Source organism: Rattus rattus, chromosome 1 (genome assembly GCF_011064425.1).
Source record: "Rattus rattus isolate New Zealand chromosome 1, Rrattus_CSIRO_v1, whole genome shotgun sequence".
Classification (NCBI taxonomy): domain Eukaryota; kingdom Metazoa; phylum Chordata; class Mammalia; order Rodentia; family Muridae; genus Rattus; species Rattus rattus.
Genome location: NC_046154.1, coordinates 132,055,363 through 132,079,039, shown reverse-complemented (window position 1 = coordinate 132,079,039; position 23,677 = coordinate 132,055,363). Strand labels below are relative to the sequence as shown.

General features: G+C 39.8%; 1 protein-coding gene across 2 annotated transcripts in view; it reads left to right on the top strand.

Moving 5' to 3' along the window:
- The window catches only part of Virma (vir like m6A methyltransferase associated), a 59,021-nt gene that overhangs the window by 16,622 nt on the left and 18,722 nt on the right, over positions 1-23,677 (top strand). The window contains exons 5-16 of one of the 2 annotated variants that reach the window (XM_032905892.1): positions 939-1,107; positions 2,219-2,341; positions 3,177-3,449; positions 7,048-8,188; positions 11,533-11,685; positions 13,284-13,772; positions 15,330-15,484; positions 16,882-16,964; positions 20,310-20,403; positions 20,544-21,088; positions 21,600-21,835; positions 22,433-22,685. In XM_032905892.1, coding sequence (XP_032761783.1) covers positions 939-1,107; positions 2,219-2,341; positions 3,177-3,449; positions 7,048-8,188; positions 11,533-11,685; positions 13,284-13,772; positions 15,330-15,484; positions 16,882-16,964; positions 20,310-20,403; positions 20,544-21,088; positions 21,600-21,835; positions 22,433-22,685 — 3,714 coding nt within the window. The remainder of the gene's footprint in view (positions 1-938; positions 1,108-2,218; positions 2,342-3,176; positions 3,450-7,047; positions 8,189-11,532; positions 11,686-13,283; positions 13,773-15,329; positions 15,485-16,881; positions 16,965-20,309; positions 20,404-20,543; positions 21,089-21,599; positions 21,836-22,432; positions 22,686-23,677) is intronic. The other variant, XM_032905901.1, reaches the window with a different exon arrangement.

The window sequence follows — 23,677 nt, the reverse complement described above, 5'->3', positions numbered from 1 at the left end:
TTCATTCTGTTTTCTTCTTTTGCTTGGGAGCTTGTCCATGCACTTTGAACAAAGTTGACATCAACTATGGACATGAAAAGACTGGAGGACCATGTAAAGTCTGCCTGTGGGTTACTAGTACCAATAATGGTCTTTTGCATTGTCAGCAGTGCTTGTATTTATTTTTGCTTATTTTAATGAAAAAATACTTATTTTGAGCTAGGCAGTGGTGGTGCACACCTTTAATCCCAGTACTTGGGAGGCAGAGGCAGGTGGGTCTCTGTGAGTTTGAGGACAGCATTATCTATAGAGCTATTCCAGGACATCTAGGGGTACACAGTGAAACCCTGTCTTGAAAAAAAATACAAAAAAACCGATGCATCTGGGTGTTTTGTCTGCATGTGTGTCTGTATACCACACAAATGCGGTGGCATCAGTTCCCTGGAACTGGAGTTACAGACAGTTATGAGATAATGAGTACTGAGAATAGAATCTGGGTTCTCACTGAGGTCAGCCAGTGCTAGTGTGCTTAACTGATGAGCCATCGCTTCAGACTCTATTTAAATTAAAAAAGTTATGTGTATGTGTGTCTATTGGTGTATACGTAGGTGCACCTAAAGCTTTACACAGTGCCTGTGGAGACCAAAAGGAGACACCAGACCCCCTCAGAATCCTGAGTTACTAGTAGTTGTGAGCCTCCTAACGTGGGTGTGAGAACTCAACCGAGGTCTTTGGAAGAGCTACACACACTCTTAACTACTGAGCCAAACCTCCAGGGTTTTTTTTGTTGTTGTTGTTTTTGGTTTTTTTGTTGTTGTTGTTTGTTTTGTTTTTTGTTTTGTTTTTTTTTTTGCAGTTCTTTTAAAGACTTTAGCTGAACAATAAACTAATTTAATATCACTTTGCTTTTGGCATGTTAAAACATTAATTTGAGATCTTTTACTGTTCCTAAAAATCAGGTAAATACTGATGGTCTGGTGCTAAGAGGCTGGTACAACTGTCTGACCCTGGCAATATATGGATCGGTGGATAGAGTGCTAAGTCATGACAGAGACTCTCCTCCACCTCCTCCTCCTCCTCCACCTCCTCCCCAGCCACAGCCGACACTGAAAAGGAGCATAAAGCACGGTGAGACGACCTTGGGTTTACTTTTCCCAGTGAAACTGCTGTGTTCTGTTACAGCAGGAAGAGCTGAGCCAAAGAACTTTCCTGCTCTTTCCTCTGGTTTTGTATCAGATTTGACATAGTTGTCAGTCTCCTTGTCAGTAAGAGTTCACTTTTATTTCCTTCATTTTTCTGAAGAGTTAGCCTGCTTGCCTGCATTTTCAGGCACTGACTGGTTTAGAACTCACAGAGATCTGCCCCCTTGAGTGCTGAGACTAAGTGTGTGTCACCACACCTGGTTCTGGACGGCATTTTAAACAGTCCCAAAGCTCTCGGGCTGTCTGTCTTTCTTCCTTTCTTCCTTTCTTTGTTTCTCCCATCTGTCCTTTCTTTTCTTTATTATTGACCCAATCTAAAATAAAATAGGTGTGTGTGGTCCTCAGTCGGTGGCCCACTCTGGCCTCTAATTTACTCTCCTTTCTGCCTCATGTTCCTGTAGGCAGGCGCACAGTGCCTACTTTCGATTAATTTTTTCTCTTAGCTTCATCTTATATGCTAAGCCCAGGTACTCTTTGATGTTACTCTTTCTTTTTAAAAACCCTTTATTTTTCGGTACTGATAAAACAATTCTCTTTTTAAACCAGATTGTGAGCTCTTTGGGAGAAACGAACATGCCTTACGTTTGTCCTTTTAACTTTATCAGAGCTGTGTGTGTGAGTGAGTGTGTGTGTTGTGCTTGCTGGCTTTTTTTTTGAGATGCTGGGATTCAAACCAGCTTTGTCATTTTCACCCCAGTCCATACCACAGTTTATTTAACTTTTTATCCATTGAAAGACCTTTGAGTAGTTTCTAATTTTTGGCAGTTAAAATGAAATAGAACTTTTGTCTTTACTTTCTTGTCTGAGTTAAGTTTTCATGTTTCCAGGATACTGTCTTAGACTCTTATCATATTTTCATGTGTGGGCAGTTAAAAGTTCTGGATTTCTAGATTAGTCAGCAATTTTTTATTTAAGTCTCCAGGCAGGAAAAGCTTATATTACCACTCAGTTCTGAAGATAAGTTCAGATGATAACATTTTTCATGAGTTTATTTCATCATACTTTAATAATTTGAACATGTTGTTTCCCATTTATAGCTGATGGTGAGAAAGAAGATCAGTTTAATGGAAGCCCTCCAAGACCTCAGCCCCGGGGACCAAGAACTCCTCCTGGACCTCCTCCACCCGATGACGATGAGGATGACCCTATGTCTTTGCCAGGTGTAAAATCTGTGCTGAGTTCCTCTCACCCATTAGTGATCTGTGGTGCCTCTCTCATTTTGTTTAATTTTTGGAGACAGGGTTTCTTTGTGTAGCCCTAGCTGTGCTGGAACTCTGCAGACCAAATTGGCCTTAAACTCAAAGATCTGCCTGCCCCAGCCTCCTGAGCTGGGATTACCATGTACATTACTATGTCCAGCTCAAGTGGTGCTTATTAATTAAAGAAAAACCTAAGGTGATCAAATCTTGATGGTTGCCTCCTCTCCCCAGGCTTCCTCATTCTGTTAGAAGTTCTTTGTGTTTTTCCTGTTGGCAGAACAACTTACTAAAAAATGTTAGTTAATTTGAAGTTATACCAACAGTGCTTACTTTGAAAATAGAATATTGATGTATTATTATATAGCAGTTAAAATAAGTAGTGTGTATTGGAAAAAAAATCACTTAATAATTTAAAAACTGAAAAGAATTTCCCATATACTACAGAGCATAAAATACTATGAAGCAGTCGACTCTATTAGTTGGTAGTACATGAAATTATATAATGAATATCATGAGTGGGACTTAGTTTTGTTTTGAATCAGAGTTTCATGTAGTCTAGGTTGGCCTCCGATTTACTATGGGTCTGAGACTGGCTCTTGACCTGCTTCTGTTTCTCAAGTGCTAGGATTAGAAGCATAAGTCACCATATTAGTCTCAAGTTATTAATCTATCATTTTTAAAAAGAACATATATGAGCTAAATCACCCAACGTGTATTATGTAGCTGAAGCTCTAGTCCTGCTGCCTTATGATAGTTAAACCATTCAATAATCTGCTTTCAATCTCGTCTTTTTCAGTGTCTGGTGACAAAGAAGAGGATGTTCCCCACAGAGAAGATTACTTTGAGCCCATTTCTCCTGATAGGAATTCCGTCCCGCAGGAAGGTCAGTATTCCGACGAGGGGGAGGTCGAAGAAGAACAGCAGGAAGAGGGAGAAGATGATGAAGATGATGTGGATGTAGACGAAGAAGAGGATGAAGATGAGGATGACTGCCATACAGTGGACAGTATCCCTGATGATGAGGAGGAAGATGAAGAGGAAGAGGGTGAAGAAGATGAAGAAGGTGAAGGTGTGTGGCTTTAGCTAGGACTTTGTGAATTTGAATACTAGGCACTAAGTGCGTGCTGCTCTGAGCCTCACAGATGTTCATAGTAGCAGTAAGTGGGTTAGAGCTCTAAGGGTCATGTAGATTGGCTTCAGTCCATGATAGCAAGTGAGGTTTCTGTCTCCTGTCTGTATTCTCCATCACCTTACTTCTTTATGTGACGGTGTTACCTCCTCTTTCTAACTAACTAGCCCAAGTGCCTGTCTCTGTCATTTCCTGGGGAAAGGTTTTATTTGGTTTCTGCATGAGTTGTTACTTTTGGTACCATCAGTGTTTGTCAGGGGAGCAGGATCTAAAAATTGGCTGCTTTTAGAGTATGCATTGATTTATCATAAGCTAGACCAACGTATAAAGGTAGACGCTGCAGAAATACGTTAACAAATGCTGTGATATTTTCAGAAATTTGTCTGGGTAGCTCAATTTAAGTACATGTGGCTGAGTGGTATGATTCTTTGATTAGGTTTTAGTTTTCCTTTTAAAAAATTGATCAATTTTTGTTAATTGACCAAGAAAAAAAGTTAATTGACCAGTTAGCTCTAATATCTTTTAAAAGTTCTTAATTTGCAAGAAGTGACATATACTGAACATTTATACAGAGTGACGATTTACCTTAGCTTTAAGACATTTATGAGTTAGATCACTGCAATCATTTATGAGTTAGGTCACTGCAATCATTTATGAGTTAGGTCACTGCAATCATTTATGAGTTAGATCACTGCAGTCATTTATGAGTTAGATCACTGCAGTCATTTATGAGTTAGATCACTGCAATCATTTATGAGTTAGATCACTGCAATCATTTATGAGTTAGATCACTGCAATCATTTATGAGTTAGATCACTGCAGTCATTTATGAGTTAGATCACTGCAGTCATTTATGAGTTAGATCACTGCAATCATTTATGAGTTAGATCACTGCAATCATTTATGAGTTAGGTCACTGCAATCATTTATGAGTTAGGTCACTGCAATCATTTATGAGTTAGATCACTGCAATCATTTATGAGTTAGGTCACTGCAATCATTTATGAGTTAGATCACTGCAATCATTTATGAGTTAGGTCACTGCAATCATTTATGAGTTAGGTCACTGCAATCATTTATGAGTTAGATCACTGCAGTCATTTATGAGTTAGATCACTGCAATCATTTATGAGTTAGATCACTGCAGTCATTTATGAGTTAGATCACTGCAGTCATTTATGAGTTAGATCACTGCAGTCATTTATGAGTTAGATCACTGCAGTCATTTATGAGTTAGATCACTGCAATCATTTATGAGTTAGATCACTGCAATCATTTATGAGTTAGATCACTGCAGTCATTTATGAGTTAGATCACTGCAGTCATTTATGAGTTAGATCACTGCAGTCATTTATGAGTTAGATCACTGCAATCATTTATGAGTTAGATCACTGCAATCATTTGCAAGATCGCAGATGCTCTATAATTCTAAAACAACCCCCACCGTCAGTATTTTATCATGCGAACACATTAAGTTCCAAGTGCTCTGCTTTTAGCTCCCTGCGTTCCCAGATTGCCGAGGAACCATGTGTGGATGTGCGTGTGACTCGCAGATAGTCGCATTTCATCCAGTAGTTTTCTTAGGAGGGCAGCTTGTCAGAGACGGCAAGAATGAGCAGGTGGACTTGACTTACAGTGTATCCGGGCTGTTAGAGAGTCAGATTCCCGAGAGTCATCTTTGTATGAGTGTGTTACTAAGGGTGAGCAAAGAATGTTAAGAGAGGCGAGAGGACTGGAGTAATTTTCTAGAAACATTTTTTTGGGGGAGAGACTGTCTTTTTTAAAAAACTAATAATTAATTTACTTTACAACCCAATATTTCCTCCCCACCCCCAGACCCCCTTATGCAAGTCTTCCCCCGTTCCAGGTGAGAGTATTCCTTTCCTATTCTTAGAAGAGAAGGGGAAGCTCCTCCTGGATGTCACTCCCCCACTGACACCCCCTTGCACATCAAGGTGATGCAGAACTAAGTGTATCCTCTCCTCTGAGGTTTGACAAGGCTGTCCATTTAGGGGTTCACGATCCACAGCCAGGCAGGCTACAGGCTTAGTGACAGCCCCTGCGTTAGTTGTTAGGACACCCGCATGAAGATCCATCTGCTCATCTGCTACGTATGTGCAGGGGCCTAGTCCAGCCTGTTCTTGCTCTTTGTTGGTGATTCAGTCTCTGGAAGCTGCCAGGGGGTCCAGGTTAGTTGATTCTGTGGGTCTTACCGTGGAGTCCTGTCCTCAGGTCCCTCAATCCTTCTCCCAACTCCCTTCTCCAGAGCTTCACCTAACGTTTAGGTGCGAGTCTTTTTCCATTGACTCCTGGGTGCAGCCTCTCAGAGGACAGTTGTGCTAGGCTCCTGTCTGCAGACATAACAGAGTATCATTAATAGTGTCAGGGATTGGTGCTTGCCTGTGAGATGGATCTCAGTTCAGGGCAGTCATTGGTTGGCCATTCCCTCATTCTCTGCTCAAACTTTATATCTCTGCACATCTTGTAGGCAGGACACATTTTGGGCCAAAGGTTTTGTGTGTAGGTTGCTGTCCTTTTCTTTTTGGGCTATCTTTAGACATGTTTACTTTTTTTATAAGTAGGCAGTCATATTGTTATGACCTGTTTTAGCTAGGCTGTCTGTCTAAGATCCACCCTAACATTTACTGGGTTCTGGATACCCAGATTCTGGTGCTCATTCTTACATGTCCTCCACTGAACCATCTCCCCATCCTCTACTCCAGTTTTTTTTTTTTTTTTTATGGGTGCTGGGTTATTAGAACCCAGAGTTTATTCTTGAGTGCTAGACAGTTTGCCACCTGAGCCATCTCTGTAGTCTCCCTCCTTCCCTGTTTTGAGACAGTATATGCAGAAGCAGATGACTGCCTCATGCTAGTTGTCCTCTGAGCTCACACATGTGCCATGACACACGCCCCCAACCCCATAAATAAATGAATAAATAAAAAAGTTTATTTTTAAAAGTCTCTGAAGAGTCCAGTGAGATGACTCAGTGATTAAGAGCATGAACTGCTTCTTTCAAGGACCTAAGTTCGGTTCCCAGAATCCCCACTGGGCAGCTCAGAATTGCCCGTAACTCCAGCCCATGGACATTAGGTACCTGTGGCCTCCCTGGGCACTCATGTGCACATATTCATGCACAGATACCTGCAAACCAAAAATAATGAAAAGTTAAATGAATCAGAAGGTTAAGCTTAATTTCTTCCCTCCTGAGAAAATTGTTTTTGTTATTTTGAATTCCTAATTTTATTCCGACAGGAAAAGGTGTCATCACAGAATTAATTATAAAGCTCAATGTGCATAATGGAGACATTTGTCAGTAAGCTTATTCATAATTATAATTATCCTATTACAGAGTGTAAGTCTTGTCAGTTCTTGTTATAAGGGGAAGCAAAAGTTGATTTTTTTTTTTTTTAAAGGAAATCAGTCCTTCAAAGTTTCAAATGCTTGGTTTACCATGAAACCAGGGTATTAATCAGTCAGTGTTCATGCAGTCATAAGAGTGATGTAGTGTTCAAATATTGTTTAAACTTATTTTCAGGGGACGATGGCTACGAGCAGATCTCTAGTGATGAAGATGGGATTGCTGACTTGGAACGTGAAACTTTCAAGTATCCAAACTTTGATGTTGAATACACTCCGGAAGACCTGGCATCCGTTCCTCCCATGACATACGACCCCTATGACAGGGAGCTGGTACCACTCTTGTATTTCAGCTGCCCATACAAAACTACTTTTGAAATTGAAATCAATAGAATGAAGGATCAGGGTCCAGATAAAGAGAATTCAGGGGCAATAGAAGCTTCGTTGAAGTTAACTGAACTGCTAGATCTGTATCACGAAGACAGGGGCGCAAAGTGGGTGACAGCTCTAGAAGAAGTCCCAAGTTTAATTATAAAAGGATTAAGCTATTTGCAGTTGAAGAACACAAAACAAGACTCCCTTGGCCAGTTGGTAGACTGGACAATGCAAGCTTTAAATTTACAAGTAGCCTTTCGCCAGCCCATAGCCTTAAATGTCAGACAGCTCAAAGCTGGGACCAAGCTGGTGACCTCATTAGCAGAATGTGGGGCTCCAGGAGTCACAGAATTGCTACAAGCAGGAGTGATCAATGTATTGTTTGATCTCCTATTTGCTGATCATGTCTCATCGTCCCTTAAGTTAAATGCTTTTAAAGCTTTGGACAGTGTCATTAGCATGACCGAAGGAATGGAGGCTTTTTTAAGAAGCACCCAAAATGAGAAAAGTGGCTATCAGAGACTTCTGGAGCTCATACTTCTAGATCAGACTGTGAGGGTCGTCACCGCTGGCTCAGCCATTCTTCAAAAATGCCATTTCTATGAAATCTTGTCAGAGATTAAAAGACTCGGTGACCATATAGCAGAGAAGACTTCCTCTGTTCCCAACCACAGCGAGCCCGATCACGACACAGATGCTGTGCTGGAGAGAGCAAACCCAGATTATGAGAATGAAGTAGAAGCTTCTATGGACATGGATCTTTTGGAATCCTCAAATATAAGCGAAGGCGAAATAGAAAAGCTTATTAATCTTTTAGAGGAGGTTTTTCACCTAATGGAGACTGCACCTCACACAATGATCCAACCTCCTGTTAAGTCTTTCCCAACAATAGCACGGATTACTGGACCTCCAGAGAGGGATGACCCGTACCCTGTTCTCTTTAGGTAAGACACACTCGCTTTGGGAAAGACATTTCACAGATCAGTGGAGGGATCTTCTGTTCTTCTGTTGTTACTTTGATTTTTCTGTTCATATGCAGTACATAATTATGTAAGGATAGTTATTTCAGATTAGGTATTTAGTAGTAAACTCAGAAATACATTACTATTTAGTAAGCCTTCTTCGTGTTGGTATTTAAGCTGAGTTAGGAACATAGGTGCTAGTAAGTGATAACCGTGCTAGTTTAACTTGTCTGTAAGTAAATGAATGTAAAGCCGACCTCCTGGGACATGGTAGAAAGGCTGGCGTGCTAAGGAGAGGCTCTGTGTGAGACCCTGGTTCCTGACCACTCCTGTCCACCACAGTTAGGATGTGGTTCTGTGGTCTTCAGCGTCACCACTGGCTTCTGTCATCCATCTATCCTTCTAGTTATGGGAGAGTGGAATTTTGTCATTGCTAGTATCTCATTCAGTGATGCAACCACAGTAGGTTTTTACTAATCTACAAGAGATTTTACTTTTGTTTTAACTTTTGAAATATTTAACTTTTGAAACATCTGGCATTTTGCTTATAACTTTTGAACTAACGACAAATGAAAAGGCAGGCCTTTTATTATTTCTATGATGTTTTTTCTTCCTTTCTTTGTGAGGAAGTGCATTGGTAATCAATGGGGTACTTGTGTGCTAGAATCAGTACTTGGCCATTCCTGGTTTTAGTTGAAGTTTTGCAGTCCTATTTCACTTTCCTAAAACAAATCCAGAGTCTTGTGAGGTTCTAGTTTGAGAGCTTCTCGTGGCAAGCAGAAGAAGTTCTCGAGGAGAGAAGATGGAGAGGAAAAAGGCGAATAAAGGGAAGTGTTAGAGACTTGTGTGGACAAATGGAGCTCTTTCCGCTGAGGATGCTCTGAGGAACTGGCTAACGCGTGTTCCCCTCCCACTTCACTGAGAGACTCAGGCGGGCCCAGTTCACCAGCTCTTTCCCTCTTAGACTGGCCACGAGAGACCTGACTGCTCTGCACTTCTGGGCTTCTCTTCCTGTGGTCTAGCCTTTGAAGAAAACCAGGCAAACATGTTAGGTCAGACCCTGCCAGTCCTCACAGACTGATGACTAGGAAGAGCGGAACACTGAGGAGATTGGATGTTAGCCCAGAGCAGAGCAGAGTGCTTAGAGTGCAGGCAGTCAGATAAAATGACAGGAGAGAATGGCGGCATGCACATCAACAAAGCAAAGCCAGCGAAGAAGGGTGAAGGAGCACATGAGGCTGAGAACATAAGGATGTGAGTGAAGTCGTGCATGTGCTTTGAAGTGCACATCAGATGGTGGATGGAACGCCAGCTTTTCCTCCTGTTTGCTTTAACCTGTACAGGGGAATGAGGTGCGAATGAGCTGAAGAGGAGGATGGGAAAGCAGTGTGGGCTGCTCTTCCAGCCCACCTGGCTTCAAAGGCCAGTAGCAAATGAGGCTGCAAGCCCCTGGATGTAGGTGTTTGGCTGACAGAAGCTGAGTTTCATCCTTAGCCTGTAATTCCAGCGCTCGGAGGTGGAGGCAGGAGGATCACAAGTCTTACATCATCCTTGACTGGATAGTGTTTGAGGCCAGCGTGGGCTATGTGAGGACCTTTTAAAATACAAAATGAGGAAATAAGGCAACATCTAGATAGACACGTTGTAGACAGAAAGGAAACTCTTTATTTCATTTTTCTGGAATGGGAAAGCATGTTTGTAAACTGGGAAGAATGTCAGATTTTAAAACTCAGTAAGGAGGGAGAAGTGGGAGGAAGAGCTCGATTGCTGGGACAGGGTTTGAGACATGCCGGTCTGGCAGTCTGCGCCTTTAATCTCAGCACTTGGGAGGTAGATGCAGTTGGATCTCTGTGACTTAACGGGTAGTTTGGTCTACACAGCAAGTTCTAGGCCAGCCAGGGCTGTTTGGTGAGGCCCTGTCATAAAAAATAGTCGAGTTTAAAAAGGGAGACTTTGGCTTTGGCAGGAGAATAGGAATCATGTGAATACGCAAATACCTTTGTAATCTTGGAAATATATGCCAAAGGAATTGAGACATTTGTTATTGGTGACTTTATTTTTAATAAAGTGGGAGGTATAAAGTTGTGTCTTAATGGTGGCAGAAGGTATTGCGGTAAGGAAAGAAAGAGCTGCTTTCAAACAGTTACTGAGGAGACAGTAATACTGCCTGCTCTTTAAATGCTATCCCTCCCCATTCCATCTGCTGAGGAAGAGGTAGATAGAGAGAGGGAGTAAAGGGCTTGGATACTATGCTGGGGACTTTGAGCTTTATTTTCAGAATTAGGAAGATAGCATTTTGGAGTAGTAGATATACTTAAAATAGTGTTGTAAAATTTTATACTGCAAGATTATTATGAAAGAAAAGTTACTGAAATTAGTCAGTAAATAGGCAAGTCTGAAGATTCTAGGTACTGGTTAAATATTGGCTTATTATAGTGGTCTGTCCCAGGAAGGGAAGCACATACTGTGCGGCTCTGGAGAATCTGTGAAGGGTAATCCCTAGCATTGAGACTGCAGAGAAGAGACTGTGGGAAGAATAAGAGCATAGCTTTCTAGTCAAGGCAAGAACTGAAACTGTGGTTTTATTGATGTTCCCATCAATAAATTTTGAGTCAGAGAATCTTAGAAAAAGAATCATTGTGTTTTGGGAAGGATTACTTTGAAGTAATAGAAAAATTCTAACAATATATTTGAGGATCCACAAAGTCAGCCCTAGTATTTTCTAGCAGGCACATAGGACTCGGCGTGCAGCTGTACTGAACAAGGGCCCAAGGCACTGTTCACAAAGGTACCTTAGACACTGCAGCTTTAATAAAAAATAAATAAATAAAATAGATGCTGTTTTGGTGCATTTCTTTGCAAAGTAGAAAGCATATATCAAACTAGTTGGCATTCAGGAATCAATTCACTATTGTAGTGTTTCAGAATTTTCTCCTTCCAGAAAGGAAACAGATATTTACATAACTTAGACATGATGAGCCATCCTTGACTTTTGGGAAATGAGAACTCCGAAATCTTGTTTGCAGATATTTGGCCAAGAGCCCACCTTGTAAGTGTGTCTTTGTAGAGAGAGCTTGCTGTGGTAACTACTTTATAGACAGTCTGTAAGGAAGTTAAGGATGTACTGGGGGTAATTGTGTCATTTTTAATTACCTTTGGGTTTGTAGAAAGCTATTACTGAGGGTGTTTATTATGAATACCATGATATTAATGAAAATGATAAAAAATATTCTGGAAGCCTCAGTTTAAGCAGTGAAAGGATTAAATAACTCATTTTAGGGCCTGGAGTAATGGCTCATTACTTAACAGTACTTGTCCTCTTTTAGAGGGCCTGGGTTTGGTTTTGAACACTCAAATAGTGGCTTACAACCATCAGCTACGCCAGTTCCAGACGGTCCAACGGCCTCTTCTGGCCTATGTGGGCACTGTACCCACATGGTACACAGGCATAAATGCAAGCAGAACACCCACAACATAGGGTAAAAGTTATTCTTAAATATTTAAAGTCAGTTTTAGTTTTTGATAAATATAAATTCTGACCTGAAACCATTTAGTGACTACATGTGTGAAAATCAGACTTCCAAATTTAAGAAAGTAAAATACTTTCTTACCTCAAAGTTAACAAATGTGCATTGAGCCAAACTTTGTTAAAGTCCTTCCCATTTCAAAATTTTTGGGAAAATTTTTTTCCTTGAAACTCCAGATATCATTTCTGAAAACCTGCTTTAGAAGAGCGTAGCTAGGCATGGTGGCATATTATAATCCCAGGACTCATGAAGTAGAGGCAGGAGAATTGCCATGTTTGAGACTGACTTTGCCTACGTAGTACCAGCCAGCCTGGGTTTATAGTGCTTTACCCTGGTTTAAAAACAAACAGTAGTAAAAGTTGTGAGTAACCTTTAGGTCTGTTTTATAGCAGTGGGTACTTTTTAACTGCTCTTCTCCTAAACTTACGTATACCAGGGGCTGGAGAACTGACCCAGAATTTAATAGCATACACCGCCGTTGCAGTGAACCATTTTGAATCCCAGTACCCACATTTATCACGTGGATCACAGAGGCCAGTAACTCCATCTCACAGGGGACCCAATGGCTCTGACCCCTTCAGGTCAACTCATATATGGACACTCATATGTATATACTTAGAGAGACATACATACATACACGTAATTAATAAAAATAAATCTTTTAAAAGTGTTTTATATACTAAGATATACAGTTCACTAGTAGGTGGCTCAGTAAATAAAGGCATTTGCCACCAATCCTGGCAACCTCAGTTTGATTCCCAGAACCCATACAATGGAAGGAGAGAACCAACTCTCTTGGGTTGTTCTCTGATGACAACACACACACACACACACACACACACACACACACACACACACACTCACACACACACACACGCATATTTAAAAGAGAAATAGTTCTGAAGCTCTGAAGCCAGAGCCTGGCAACTCACTCCAGTCGTCCCATCACTTGGTTGGGCTGAGACAGAGAATTCCCATGAATTAGAAGTTAGCCTGGGCTACATAGTGAATTTTAGGCCAACCTGAGATGCTGACTCACAATATAAAAGAGTAGTTCTTAGATTTGGTAGAGAGGGGAAAAATACAAAAATAAATTCTATATTTAGTAGTAACTACTTACATGCTGCAGTTTATAATTTGTAACTTTTTCTGGCAATACTAACTCATATCAGACAGTAAATCTAAGTCCTTACATTCCCTGGATACACCAGTTCACACAGACTGGCACTCTTTAAGTAGAGTGAGACCATAGAGAAAAAGGAGTATTGGTAGGTGGCTTAGAAATGAGAGTCAGAATTAGTCATCGTTAGTAAAAACAAGAACTTGTCTGCAGTCATTGCTTGAGGGTCTGTTGAGTATTCAGAACTTCCGCTTTCATAGGACACCACAGAAGAGAGTTGGTACTCACATTGTAATAATTATTTCCATTTCTGGGGAAAACCATTTCTGTAATTAAAGCTAGTCAGGTGTTTACTTTGTAGAGTCCTGTGGTTTTGAGGACAGGAAGAGTGCTTTATAGCTCCCTGACACGTGTCACTTGACCTCCGCAGGTATCTTCACAGCCATCACTTCCTGGAGTTGGTCACCTTGCTTCTGTCGATTCCAATAACAAGTGCCCATCCTGGAGTGCTGCAAGCCACCAAGGACGTTTTAAAGTTTCTTGCACAGTCACAAAAGGGCCTTCTCTTTTTTATGTCAGAATATGAAGCAACAAACTTGTTGATCCGAGCTCTGTGCCACCTTTACGATCAAGATGAAGAGGAAGGCCTTCAGTCTGACGGGGTTGATGATGCCTTTGCCTTGTGGCTGCAGGACTCAACTCAGACTCTGCAGTGCATCACAGAACTGTTCAGCCATTTTCAGCGTTGTACAGCCAGTGAGGAAACTGACCATTCGGATCTCCTGGGCACCCTCCACAATCTTTATTTGATTACTTTTAATCCTGTTGGAAGATCAGCTGTTGGCCATGTTTTCAGCCTTGACAAAAACCTTCAGAGTCTCATTACTCTAATGGAGTACTATTCCAAAGAAGCCCTAGGGTAATTTTCTACTTATTTTTTAAAATCTCAATTATGTTAGGAATCTAGGTCACTCGTAGTCTAGTTTCTTTACAAAAGAAGTCTCTTTGGCATGGATTTATGTAATGTATGGATGTATGTGTATCTTAAGTTCTACTTATCTATCTATATACACATATATATCTATATATCTTTTGTCATAACTTGCTAGTTAAGAGTTAGACTAACAGGAATCTCTGTGTTGTGCCTGGTAAGCCATGCAGTGAACTTTCTCCAGCTGGTTTCAGTTCCTCCTGGTATTGAGAAAGGTTACAGGCACAGTATCCCTGTGTAGAGAAGGAATCCTAAAGCCCAGAGGTACATACTTTAAGCGCACTTCCACACTGTCTTACTGTCTGTTCTGTGAACCCTTCACGGTGCTCTGATTTTGGATTGCTTGGTTGAGTGGGGAAACTGAAGGGGATGATGACATGGAAGAGCTGCTTAATAGGGCCGAAGATTTCAGCGTGTGAGAAGGGAGACCTGCTCTCTTCCTCGCTCATATCCTGGAAAACCAGACAAGATAGGCACATTCAGGGTGGCATCGCCATACATGCACAATAGTAACGTACAGGTAACCTGTCCTGGCCATTATGAAAGGTGACTGTAGTGGCTTCTGCCTAGCTACAGTGTCTTGATGATTCTGTGGCAGAAGACTGAGTGAGGGCAGCAGATGATCACATTTGCTTCTCACTCTCAAGGGTAGATGAGGTTTTAAAGGAAGTCAGCGGAGCATGTGTCCTAATACTCATGGTTAGTGCAATGTTTGTGAATATTTCATTGTTCATTTGTTCTTGTTAATTTTACTTCCAACTGTAATGTTTATGAGTTTGTCTTTATATCCAGTTGTCTCTCCTTACCTATCAAAAATACTTAGATTGCTTGAGCATTGCGGAGTGTACCTGTAAATTTGAGGGCAGCTAGGTCTCAAGGAGAAAAATCTCAAGGAGAAAAACTAGGTATGGCAGAAGTACATCCGAGCCTAACATGGTAGTACATGCCTGTAATCCCAGGACTTGGAAGGCTGAGGCAGGAGGACTGTGAATTTGAAGTCATCCTAAATCCTTTGGTACATAGTGAGTTTCAGGCTAGTATGGATGGTAAAGTGAGACTGTTGGTTGGCACTGAGCACCTACGAGCTTTTTTCTTGCCTTTATTGTGTAAACAATGCAACATCTATATAGTATAGTATTTGCATCCTACTAAATATCCCAGCAGTGTGGAAGGGACTGAAAGTAGATGGGAAGATACTCTGCTACTTTATGTAAGGCACTGGTGGTTCCGCAGCCTCGGTATCTATAGGGTCCCTGAACCAGTACTCCATAGATGCCAAGGGACGGCTGTTACTGACACTCTTTTCAGGTGAATCGAAAGTGAAGTGTAAAATCTCAGTCTTCATTTTCAAGAAGTTAGGTGATGTTGATAATATTGGATTATAAATTTCATCGATCTCTTTAAAACAGCATACAAAAAATGTTTAAAATTATTCCTGAAAAATTACTTTCATACCCCACATTTAAAAACCTTATTTTATTTCAGTGATTCCAAGTCTAAGAAGTCAGTAGCTTATAATTATGCATGCATACTTATTTTGGTGGTGGTTCAGTCTTCCAGTGATGTCCAGATGCTGGAACAGCATGCAGCATCTCTCTTGAAGCTTTGCAAAGCAGATGAAAATAATGCTAAACTGCAAGGTATGGTATCTGGAGTTATTTTTTAACATTTGTGATACATGAAGAGAAAAGGCTGAATTCTTACGACTGTTGCTTTATCATATTTGTGTGTATGTTCATCTGTGTGCGTGTGGTTTGCATGACATAGGTCTTAAGGATAGAAGACATCAGATGTTTTTCTTGACTGCTGTCACTGGACCTGAAGTTTGCCATTTTTAGCTAGATTGCTTTGCTAGCAAGCTTCTGAGACACATCTGTCTGCTACACCAAGGCTGGTGTTATAGGTGTGTGACGTCTGTCTGCACCATGCCTAGCTTTTGCATGAGTGTCAGAGATCTGAACTGAGATCTTCCTGCTTTTTTCGCACAGCAGGCACCTTGCCCACTGAGCCATCTTTCCAACCCATTTTTATTTTCTTGAGTTGCCTTTTAGGAAAAAAGTTTATAAAACTTAAGGTTTCACAAAGTAATTTAGAATATAAATGGAAAGGTTTGAAAGTGCCTGCCTTGTCCTGGAAAGTCCTGAAAAATAGCAGTCTTGCTAATCAGTGTAGATAGGCAGTGAACATGGACAGGAGAACCTGCAAGTAGGTTTTGGTTTACTTTTGTTTTTGAGTGTTTTGCCACACTTAGATTTTTGCACTATTCTGAGTTAACTTAAAAGTCTGCCAATTAGCTCAGTGTTCTACTTTAAAAAGTAGTTCATTTTAAAATGACAAGTTGAGAAATTGGCAAAATCAGGCTAGCCACAGCTCAGTGTTAGGTGCTTCTCTAGCATGCATGACAACCCCGGTTTTGCATAACTCAGAATCTTACATGCACACAGAAACAAAAGTAAAATTTCTTGTTAAAGGAAGAAAGGCTACTCCATAAAATATCTCTTCATAGCTTGATTCTTTGATATATAAATTTTTTGGTGGAGTGTTACAGGCAGCTGTAAAGATAGGTAAATAAATGTATTATATTAGTTTATAATCATATTTATAAATCTTGTTTGAGTGTTTTCATTGACTATTGCAATAAATTCACTTTAATTAGGCAGATTGGATAAGCATTTAAACATTTAAAGAAAATGAGATAAGTAATCATCAGTATTTTTTGAATCAACATAGTAAGACTCCATTTTCATTTTAAAGTACATGTAAAAATAATTTTATACATAAAATGGACATGGTGGCACACCCTGGTAGTCCTACCAGTTATGGGGTTGTGACAGGAAGACCATGAGTTTGAGGTCAATTTGGGGTATAGCATGAGGCCTATCTTAAAAAAAAAAAACAAAAAGAAGTAGATACCAGAGATTATCTTTTTGTAAAATCCAGATGATTGAAATGATTGTAGTTATGTTTTCTTTGGTGGAAAAAGTATTGTTATAAATACTACCATTTAAAAATATAGATTATTCTTTTTGTTTTTAAGAACTTGGCAAGTGGCTTGAACCTCTGAAAAACCTCAGATTTGAAATTAACTGCATCCCAAATCTAATTGAATATGTTAAACAGGTAAGTTAAAGTTAAAAGAGCTTTGATTGTCCTGAAACTGTGATGACACGTGGCTGTGACACTGCAGTTACCCTCTAGACATTGCAGGGGTCACGGCTGTGACACTGAAGTTACCGCTAGACAGTGTGGGGATCATTGCCTTGATTGATCTGGGTAACTTTGTTGTGTAATATTTGATGAATGGATATAGATAATCATGTACATGAACACACATCTATGTGATGCTCTGTTTAAATTACCTGCTACTTCGTGTTTGGAAGTCAGAGTTCAGCTCCTAGGAGTTGGCTCTCTTTTCTACCATGTGGAGTCTAGGGATGGCACTCCAAGTCTTCAAACTTTTTGGAAAGCACTTTTCCTGCTAAGCTGTCTCCTAGGTTCTACAAAAATCTTTAAAGTTAAATGCTAGTAGTATTCTAATTCCAATTAATGAAATAGTTTAACTCAGAACGTGAAGGTGAAAATTGCTGTAGGTAACTCTAGGTAATTCCAGTGTAGACCAGTTCTCTCTGTTGTTAATTTTGGATAGTGATAACTGTAGTTGAAATTAAAAGGTGAAATCTGTAAAATCTGTAATTTGTAATAGTAATATTCAAAAATTCATATATATTCCATAATGAAAAAGATCAATTCATCCATCATTAATCTTTTTTTTTTTTTTTTCCTTTTTTCTTTTTTTCGGGGCTGGGGACCGAACCCAGGACCTTGCGCTTCCTAGGCAAGCGCTCTACCACTGAGCCAAATCCCCAACCCCTGCCATCATTAATCTTGAAAGTTGCTTTCCCTCCCTTTTTTTTTCTTACTTGATTCAGTATATAGAAAAGGTAGATGGGCTGAAGGCACACATATGAACACATTAAACTACACCAGTATAGACTGAATTATATCCTAATCCTATGTTAGCGGATGAACACTGTGGGTTTTTTTTATGTAAGAGAGGAAGTTACCTTGGTTTTGCAGCTGTAGTATATTATTAAAGATATATATATATATATATATATATATATTGACCAATTCATTGCTTTTTTGAAGTGAGAGAAAAGTATTGTTTAGGGCTATCTGCTTTAGATCTTTTTGTCTTAGTGATTCCCTTGTGTTTTCATTCTGTGTCTCTTAAGAATATTTTTGGTTTTTTGTTTGAGTTTTTGTTTTGTTAGAAAAAAATTTTTATATAACACTCTTGCTGGCCTGTAACTCACTATGTAGACTAGGCTGGACTGGAACTCACTGAGATTGGCCTGCCTCTGCCTCCTATATGCTGAGATTAAAGGCAGCCTGAGCTGCATGGGAGCCTGTCTCAAAAAAAAAAAAAAAAAAAAGAGAGAGAGAGAGAGAGAGAGAGAGAGAGAGAGAGAGAGAGAGAGAGAGAAAAAGATCTTGAATTATACAGTCCATAACTAAACATTTAAATCAGTGAATGCTTGTAATTTCAGCACAGGTGTGCTTGAGGCAAAGGATTGCAAGTTTGTAGCCAGCCGAGACTGCATCGGAAAATACTGCCTCAAAACCAAAACTGTGCCAGGCAGGAAGCTCCCTTGGCAAAAGGCTTGCCTAGAATGCCCAAAGCCCTGACCTCTCTTTCCTGCACTGAGTGAGTGGGGGTGTGGTGGTCTACTCCTGTAAGGATCACTGGTTCAGGGTTATATGGGCAGCTGGATGGTGAGTTTGAGGCCAGCCTGGGCTACATGGAACCTATCTGAAGAAACAAAAACAACAAAACTAAGTTTTGACTTCCTCATAAACCTTACATTTATCTTTATTTTGTTTTTGTTTTTGTTGTTTTGTTTTTTGGTTTGAAGTAGGATTCGGTTCTAGACCTTAGGCTGGTCTCTACCTCCTGAGTGCTAAGACCACAGTCATGTACCACCACATCCTGTTGAAGTCATTACCCCGTTAATTTTTATATTATAAGTAATTCCTATCTTAAGACACACTAGATAAAGATGGACCAGTATTGAAACTTGATTTCTTGTTGTCTCAGTAATTTGTTGAACTGTAAGAAAAAAGTTAAGGCAAAAGGATAATGCAAAATGAAAGCACGTAAGGGAAAGTGGGTTTGTTTTGTTTGTTTGCTTTTAAAGCTTCTATCCTGAGACTTAGAAGTTGGAATATTTTAGATCATTAAAAATTTTCAAGTTATAAATGTATTTATAATGTTAGTCTGTAAAAGCTACAAAATGTAAATAAAGCTATTTGGTATTTGGAAACATAGTCAGGTGTTATATACAAAAACAGTTTCATTTCTTGTACTCTGTCTTCTTGGTGTCTGCATTTAAAAAAATAAATGCTATTTAGTCAGTAAACATTTTAAGGTTTCTTCCTCTAAGCCTTGAGAGAGGTTTAGTAACCATGGGGTTTTTAAGTACAGTCTGGCACAGTGGCACGAATCCGTAATTCTATCCACTTAGGAGGTAGAGGGAGTGGAATTAAAGTTAGAGGCTAATCTGGGCATCTTAGTGAGACCTGGGCTCCAAACAAAACAAAACAGCAAAACGCCAGACACAAGAGCACACTTGCCAGTTTACTCATTGATTGAATTGGAGAGAAATAATATAAAATGGGTATATAAAAAAGAGTTATTTTAAATTCTTAATACAGTGACTCATAGTTTTTTATGTACTGCTTTGTTTTAGTACTTGAAATATAAAAATATTTACGTTTGATTTTCAACATAATTGTACAGTACAAGACATGCCTGTGATGTCGCTGGTGAGATGAGTTAGCAGTTAAAAACATTGGCTGCTCTTCCAGAGGACCCAGGTCCAGTTCCCTGAACCTATATGACAGCTCACTATAATTCTAGTTCCAGAGGGGATCCAACATTCTCATACACACATACATGCAGACAAAACACCAGTGCACATAAGATAAAAAATAAATAAATCATTAAAAAAATTAAAAAAAAGAATTTTATAAGAAGTGGAATGTGCCTTAGATGAAGAAATAATTTACTTAAGTGTCTTTGATACTGGGGTTTTCCTTACATGTTGTCTCTTTTTTGTTTGTGTTTTCTTTGAGACAGGACATGGTATTAGGTCTAACCCTGGCTGCCTTGGAATTCACTGTGTAACCTAAGGCTGGCCTTAAACTCACCAGTCTCCTCCTTGCTTCAGCCTCCTGATGCTGGCACTGCAGGGATGCCCCACCACACCCAGCTTTCTCATGCTTAAGACATGCCAAAGAGTAAACAGTGTGCAGCCAGAGCCTTTGTGTTGAGCATTAACCTAGGGCCTTGCACATGCAAGTACATACATACTCTACCTATGTGCAAGTACATACATACTCTACCTCTCGAAGCTCAGAGTTTTGACTAACTTACCTTGCTTGCTGTTACTTTATCTTTTAAAGAATATTGATAACTTGATGACTGCAGAAGGAGTTGGCCTTACCACTGCCTTACGTGTTCTCTGTAATGTGGCTTGTCCACCACCTCCTGTAGAAGGTAATATAATTAATATACTTTGAAAACTTCCATACTTAAGCCTAGCTAAAATCATTTATTAAATAATTCAGAATATTTTCGATTGGTTATTAGCATGTAAGTAATTAGTTTTTTCTTATTCTTTCCTTACCTATATAAAGGTCAACAAAAAGACCTGAAGTGGAACCTTGCTGTTATTCAGCTTTTTTCTGCTGAAGGAATGGACACCTTTATTCGGGTTCTGCAAAAGTTGAACAGTATTTTGACACAGCCTTGGAGGCTCCATGTGAACATGGGGACTACCCTGCACAGAGTTACTACCATTTCAATGGCTCGCTGCACGCTCACTCTTCTTAAAACTATGCTGACAGAGCTCCTGCGAGGCGGATCCTTTGAGTTTAAGGACATGCGAGTTCCTTCAGCACTCGTTACTTTACACATGCTCCTGTGCTCTATCCCTCTCTCAGGTCGTTTGGATAGCGATGAACAGAAAATTCAGAATGATATCATTGATATCTTATTGACTTTTACACAAGGAGTTAATGAGAAGCTCACAATCTCTGAAGAGACTCTGGCCAATAATACTTGGTCTTTAATGTTAAAGGAAGTTCTCTCTTCCATCTTGAAGGTTCCGGAAGGCTTCTTCTCTGGACTCATACTCCTTTCAGAGCTGCTGCCTCTTCCCTTGCCCATGCAGACCACGCAGGTACCACTTCCATATCACATGCATCTTGTAATGACTGCAGTAGCTCCTTAGTAAAGCCAGGGATGCTGGTCCAGTCCAAGCAAGCCTTCGTCCTCCTCCCCCAAAGACAGAGTAACTGAGTTGAGGGTGAGACGAAACTGAAACGAGTTGGAAGTGGGGTAATGTTTTAAATACCTTTTGTGAAAGCGAGTTTATCATGTTGCTGTGTATACTTGTACTTATGTTTTCCTGTTGCTGCAAACCTTTTTTCTATTCTTTACCGTGTTTTAGAATTTGCAAATTAGATCGTTTCACCGATGGACTCTGCTCAACTGACTGCCAACCTGAGAACACTACTTTTTTTAGACCTGTTGGATTCAAACAATTGTTTAATTGTAATAGTGTAATAGTGAATTATGTTTTAAGCATGCAGTAAAGGTGTTCTTTTTATGACAGTTCTTCTTGAACAGTTTTGTGACTATAATAAATATTAAAAAAGTCTATGTACACACACATTATACTTTTTTAACAGGTTATTGAGCCACATGATATATCAGTGGCACTCAACACCCGAAAATTGTGGAGCATGCACCTTCATGTTCAAGCAAAGTTGCTCCAAGAAATAGTTCGTTCTTTCTCTGGCACAACCTGCCAGCCCATTCAGCATATGTTACGGCGTATTTGTGTTCAGTTGTGTGACCTTGCCTCTCCAACTGCTCTTCTGATCATGAGAACTGTGTTGGATTTGATTGTAGAAGACTTGCAAAGGTATTTTTCTTCCACCTTAAGAAGTTTTCCTCAAGTTACTCTTGACACAGATACTCTCTTTTACATAGTTTGGAAACTAGGATTTAGTAAGCCCAGATAACATATGGATGTGTAAATACACATGCGCACACACACATGTTAATATATGTAAATTATCTTTAAAAGGTTTTCTCATCTCTTATGTAAGTCATGTTGAAGGTCTTGATTTCAGGCCTTTATTTAAATTTCATTATAGCATAGTGCTTGCTTGTGTGCATGTACATGCTCATACGTGTGTGCTCAGGACTTTATGTAGTTCCTTTTTTTTCCTTCTGTATGTGGATTCTGGGGTTGAACTCAGGTCGTTAGGGTTGTTGTATGAGTGCCTTTACATCCTGAGTCACCTTCCTGCCCCAGTTTTGCGGTTTTTAAAAGGTGAAGTATAAACAACTACTAAATTATAAAATTTTACAGTGACTATAAGCTGGAAAAAATCATTATATCAAAGGAATGAGTTACATGTTTTATACAAAATTTGTGTGACTCTATGTAGAAAATGTTAAGTCATGTGTTTAAAGTCAAGAACCTTGTTTACTGAACATATTGATTTTATTTCAGCACTTCAGAAGATAAGGAAAAGCAGTATACTAGCCAAACCACCAGGTTGCTTGCTCTTCTCGATGCTCTGGCTTCACACAAAGCTTGTAAATTAGCTATTTTGCATCTAATTAATGGAACTATTAAAGGCGATGAAAAGTATGCAGAGATATTCCAGGATCTTTTAGCTTTGGTGCGGTCTCCTGGGGACAGTGTTATTCGCCAGCAGTGTGTGGAATATGTCACATCCATTTTGCAGTCTCTCTGTGACCAGGTATTCATTGTTTTTATTGTCATTGTTTGTGTTGGTGTGTGCTTACTTGCTTGTTTTGATGTAACTCTTGTCTAGTAATAGTGATGGTAAGTGATGCGGCTTGCTCATGGTATCTTACTTTTGGGTTATTTAAGAACTTTGGTAAGTGGAGGAAAAGCAAACTGATTTGGTGCATGGTAGTTTGGCTTAGCTTTTGGGTCTCTGAGATTTTTTTTCTTTTGTAATATTGCCAACTTGGGTAATAGTTTTTATGCAAAGTTTTCAATACTTTTTATGGCCGATTAATATTTACTATATTACATTCCTTCACCATTACACCATTTCAGTTTTATAACTTTGATTTTGGTCAAGTTAACATGTTGGTCTCTTGTAAGGATGATCTCTTTGTATGGTTAGTCTTTTGTAGTCCCAACTGGCCTCGGGCTTGCTAAGTAGCCACAGCTGACCTTGAATTCCTGATATCCTCCTTCCATCTCCCAAGTGCTGGGGTTGCAGTGTGTGCCACCAGGCCTTCTGGATGTGGACAGCGAGTCACTGCAGTGTAGTGCCTGCCGACTGACACTTGCAGATGCTCTCTAACAGCAGTGTTTTTCTCCTGCTCCCCATGTTTGTTATTGACTTGTTTTATAGTTTCCTGAGATGGGGGTTCTATTTCCATTGTTTGGAATCTTTAAAGAATATTTCCACGTAGTAATAAGTTTTTTAAACAGATTTATTTATTTATTCTATAGCTGTCTTCAGACACACCAGAAGAGGGCATCAGATCCCATTACAGATGGTTGTGAGCCACCATGTGGTTGCTGGGATTTGAACTCAGGACCTCTGGAAGAGCAGTCAGTGCTCTTAACTGCTGAGCCATCTCTCCAGCCCCAGTAATAAATTTGTAACTTGTCAGAATGCTCGTGTCAGCTAGTCATCAAGTGTGATGTTTTTTCCCAGACAGATTGTCTGTAGTGAGAGCCTGTGCTGGCGAATGAAAAGTGCAGTTTGGT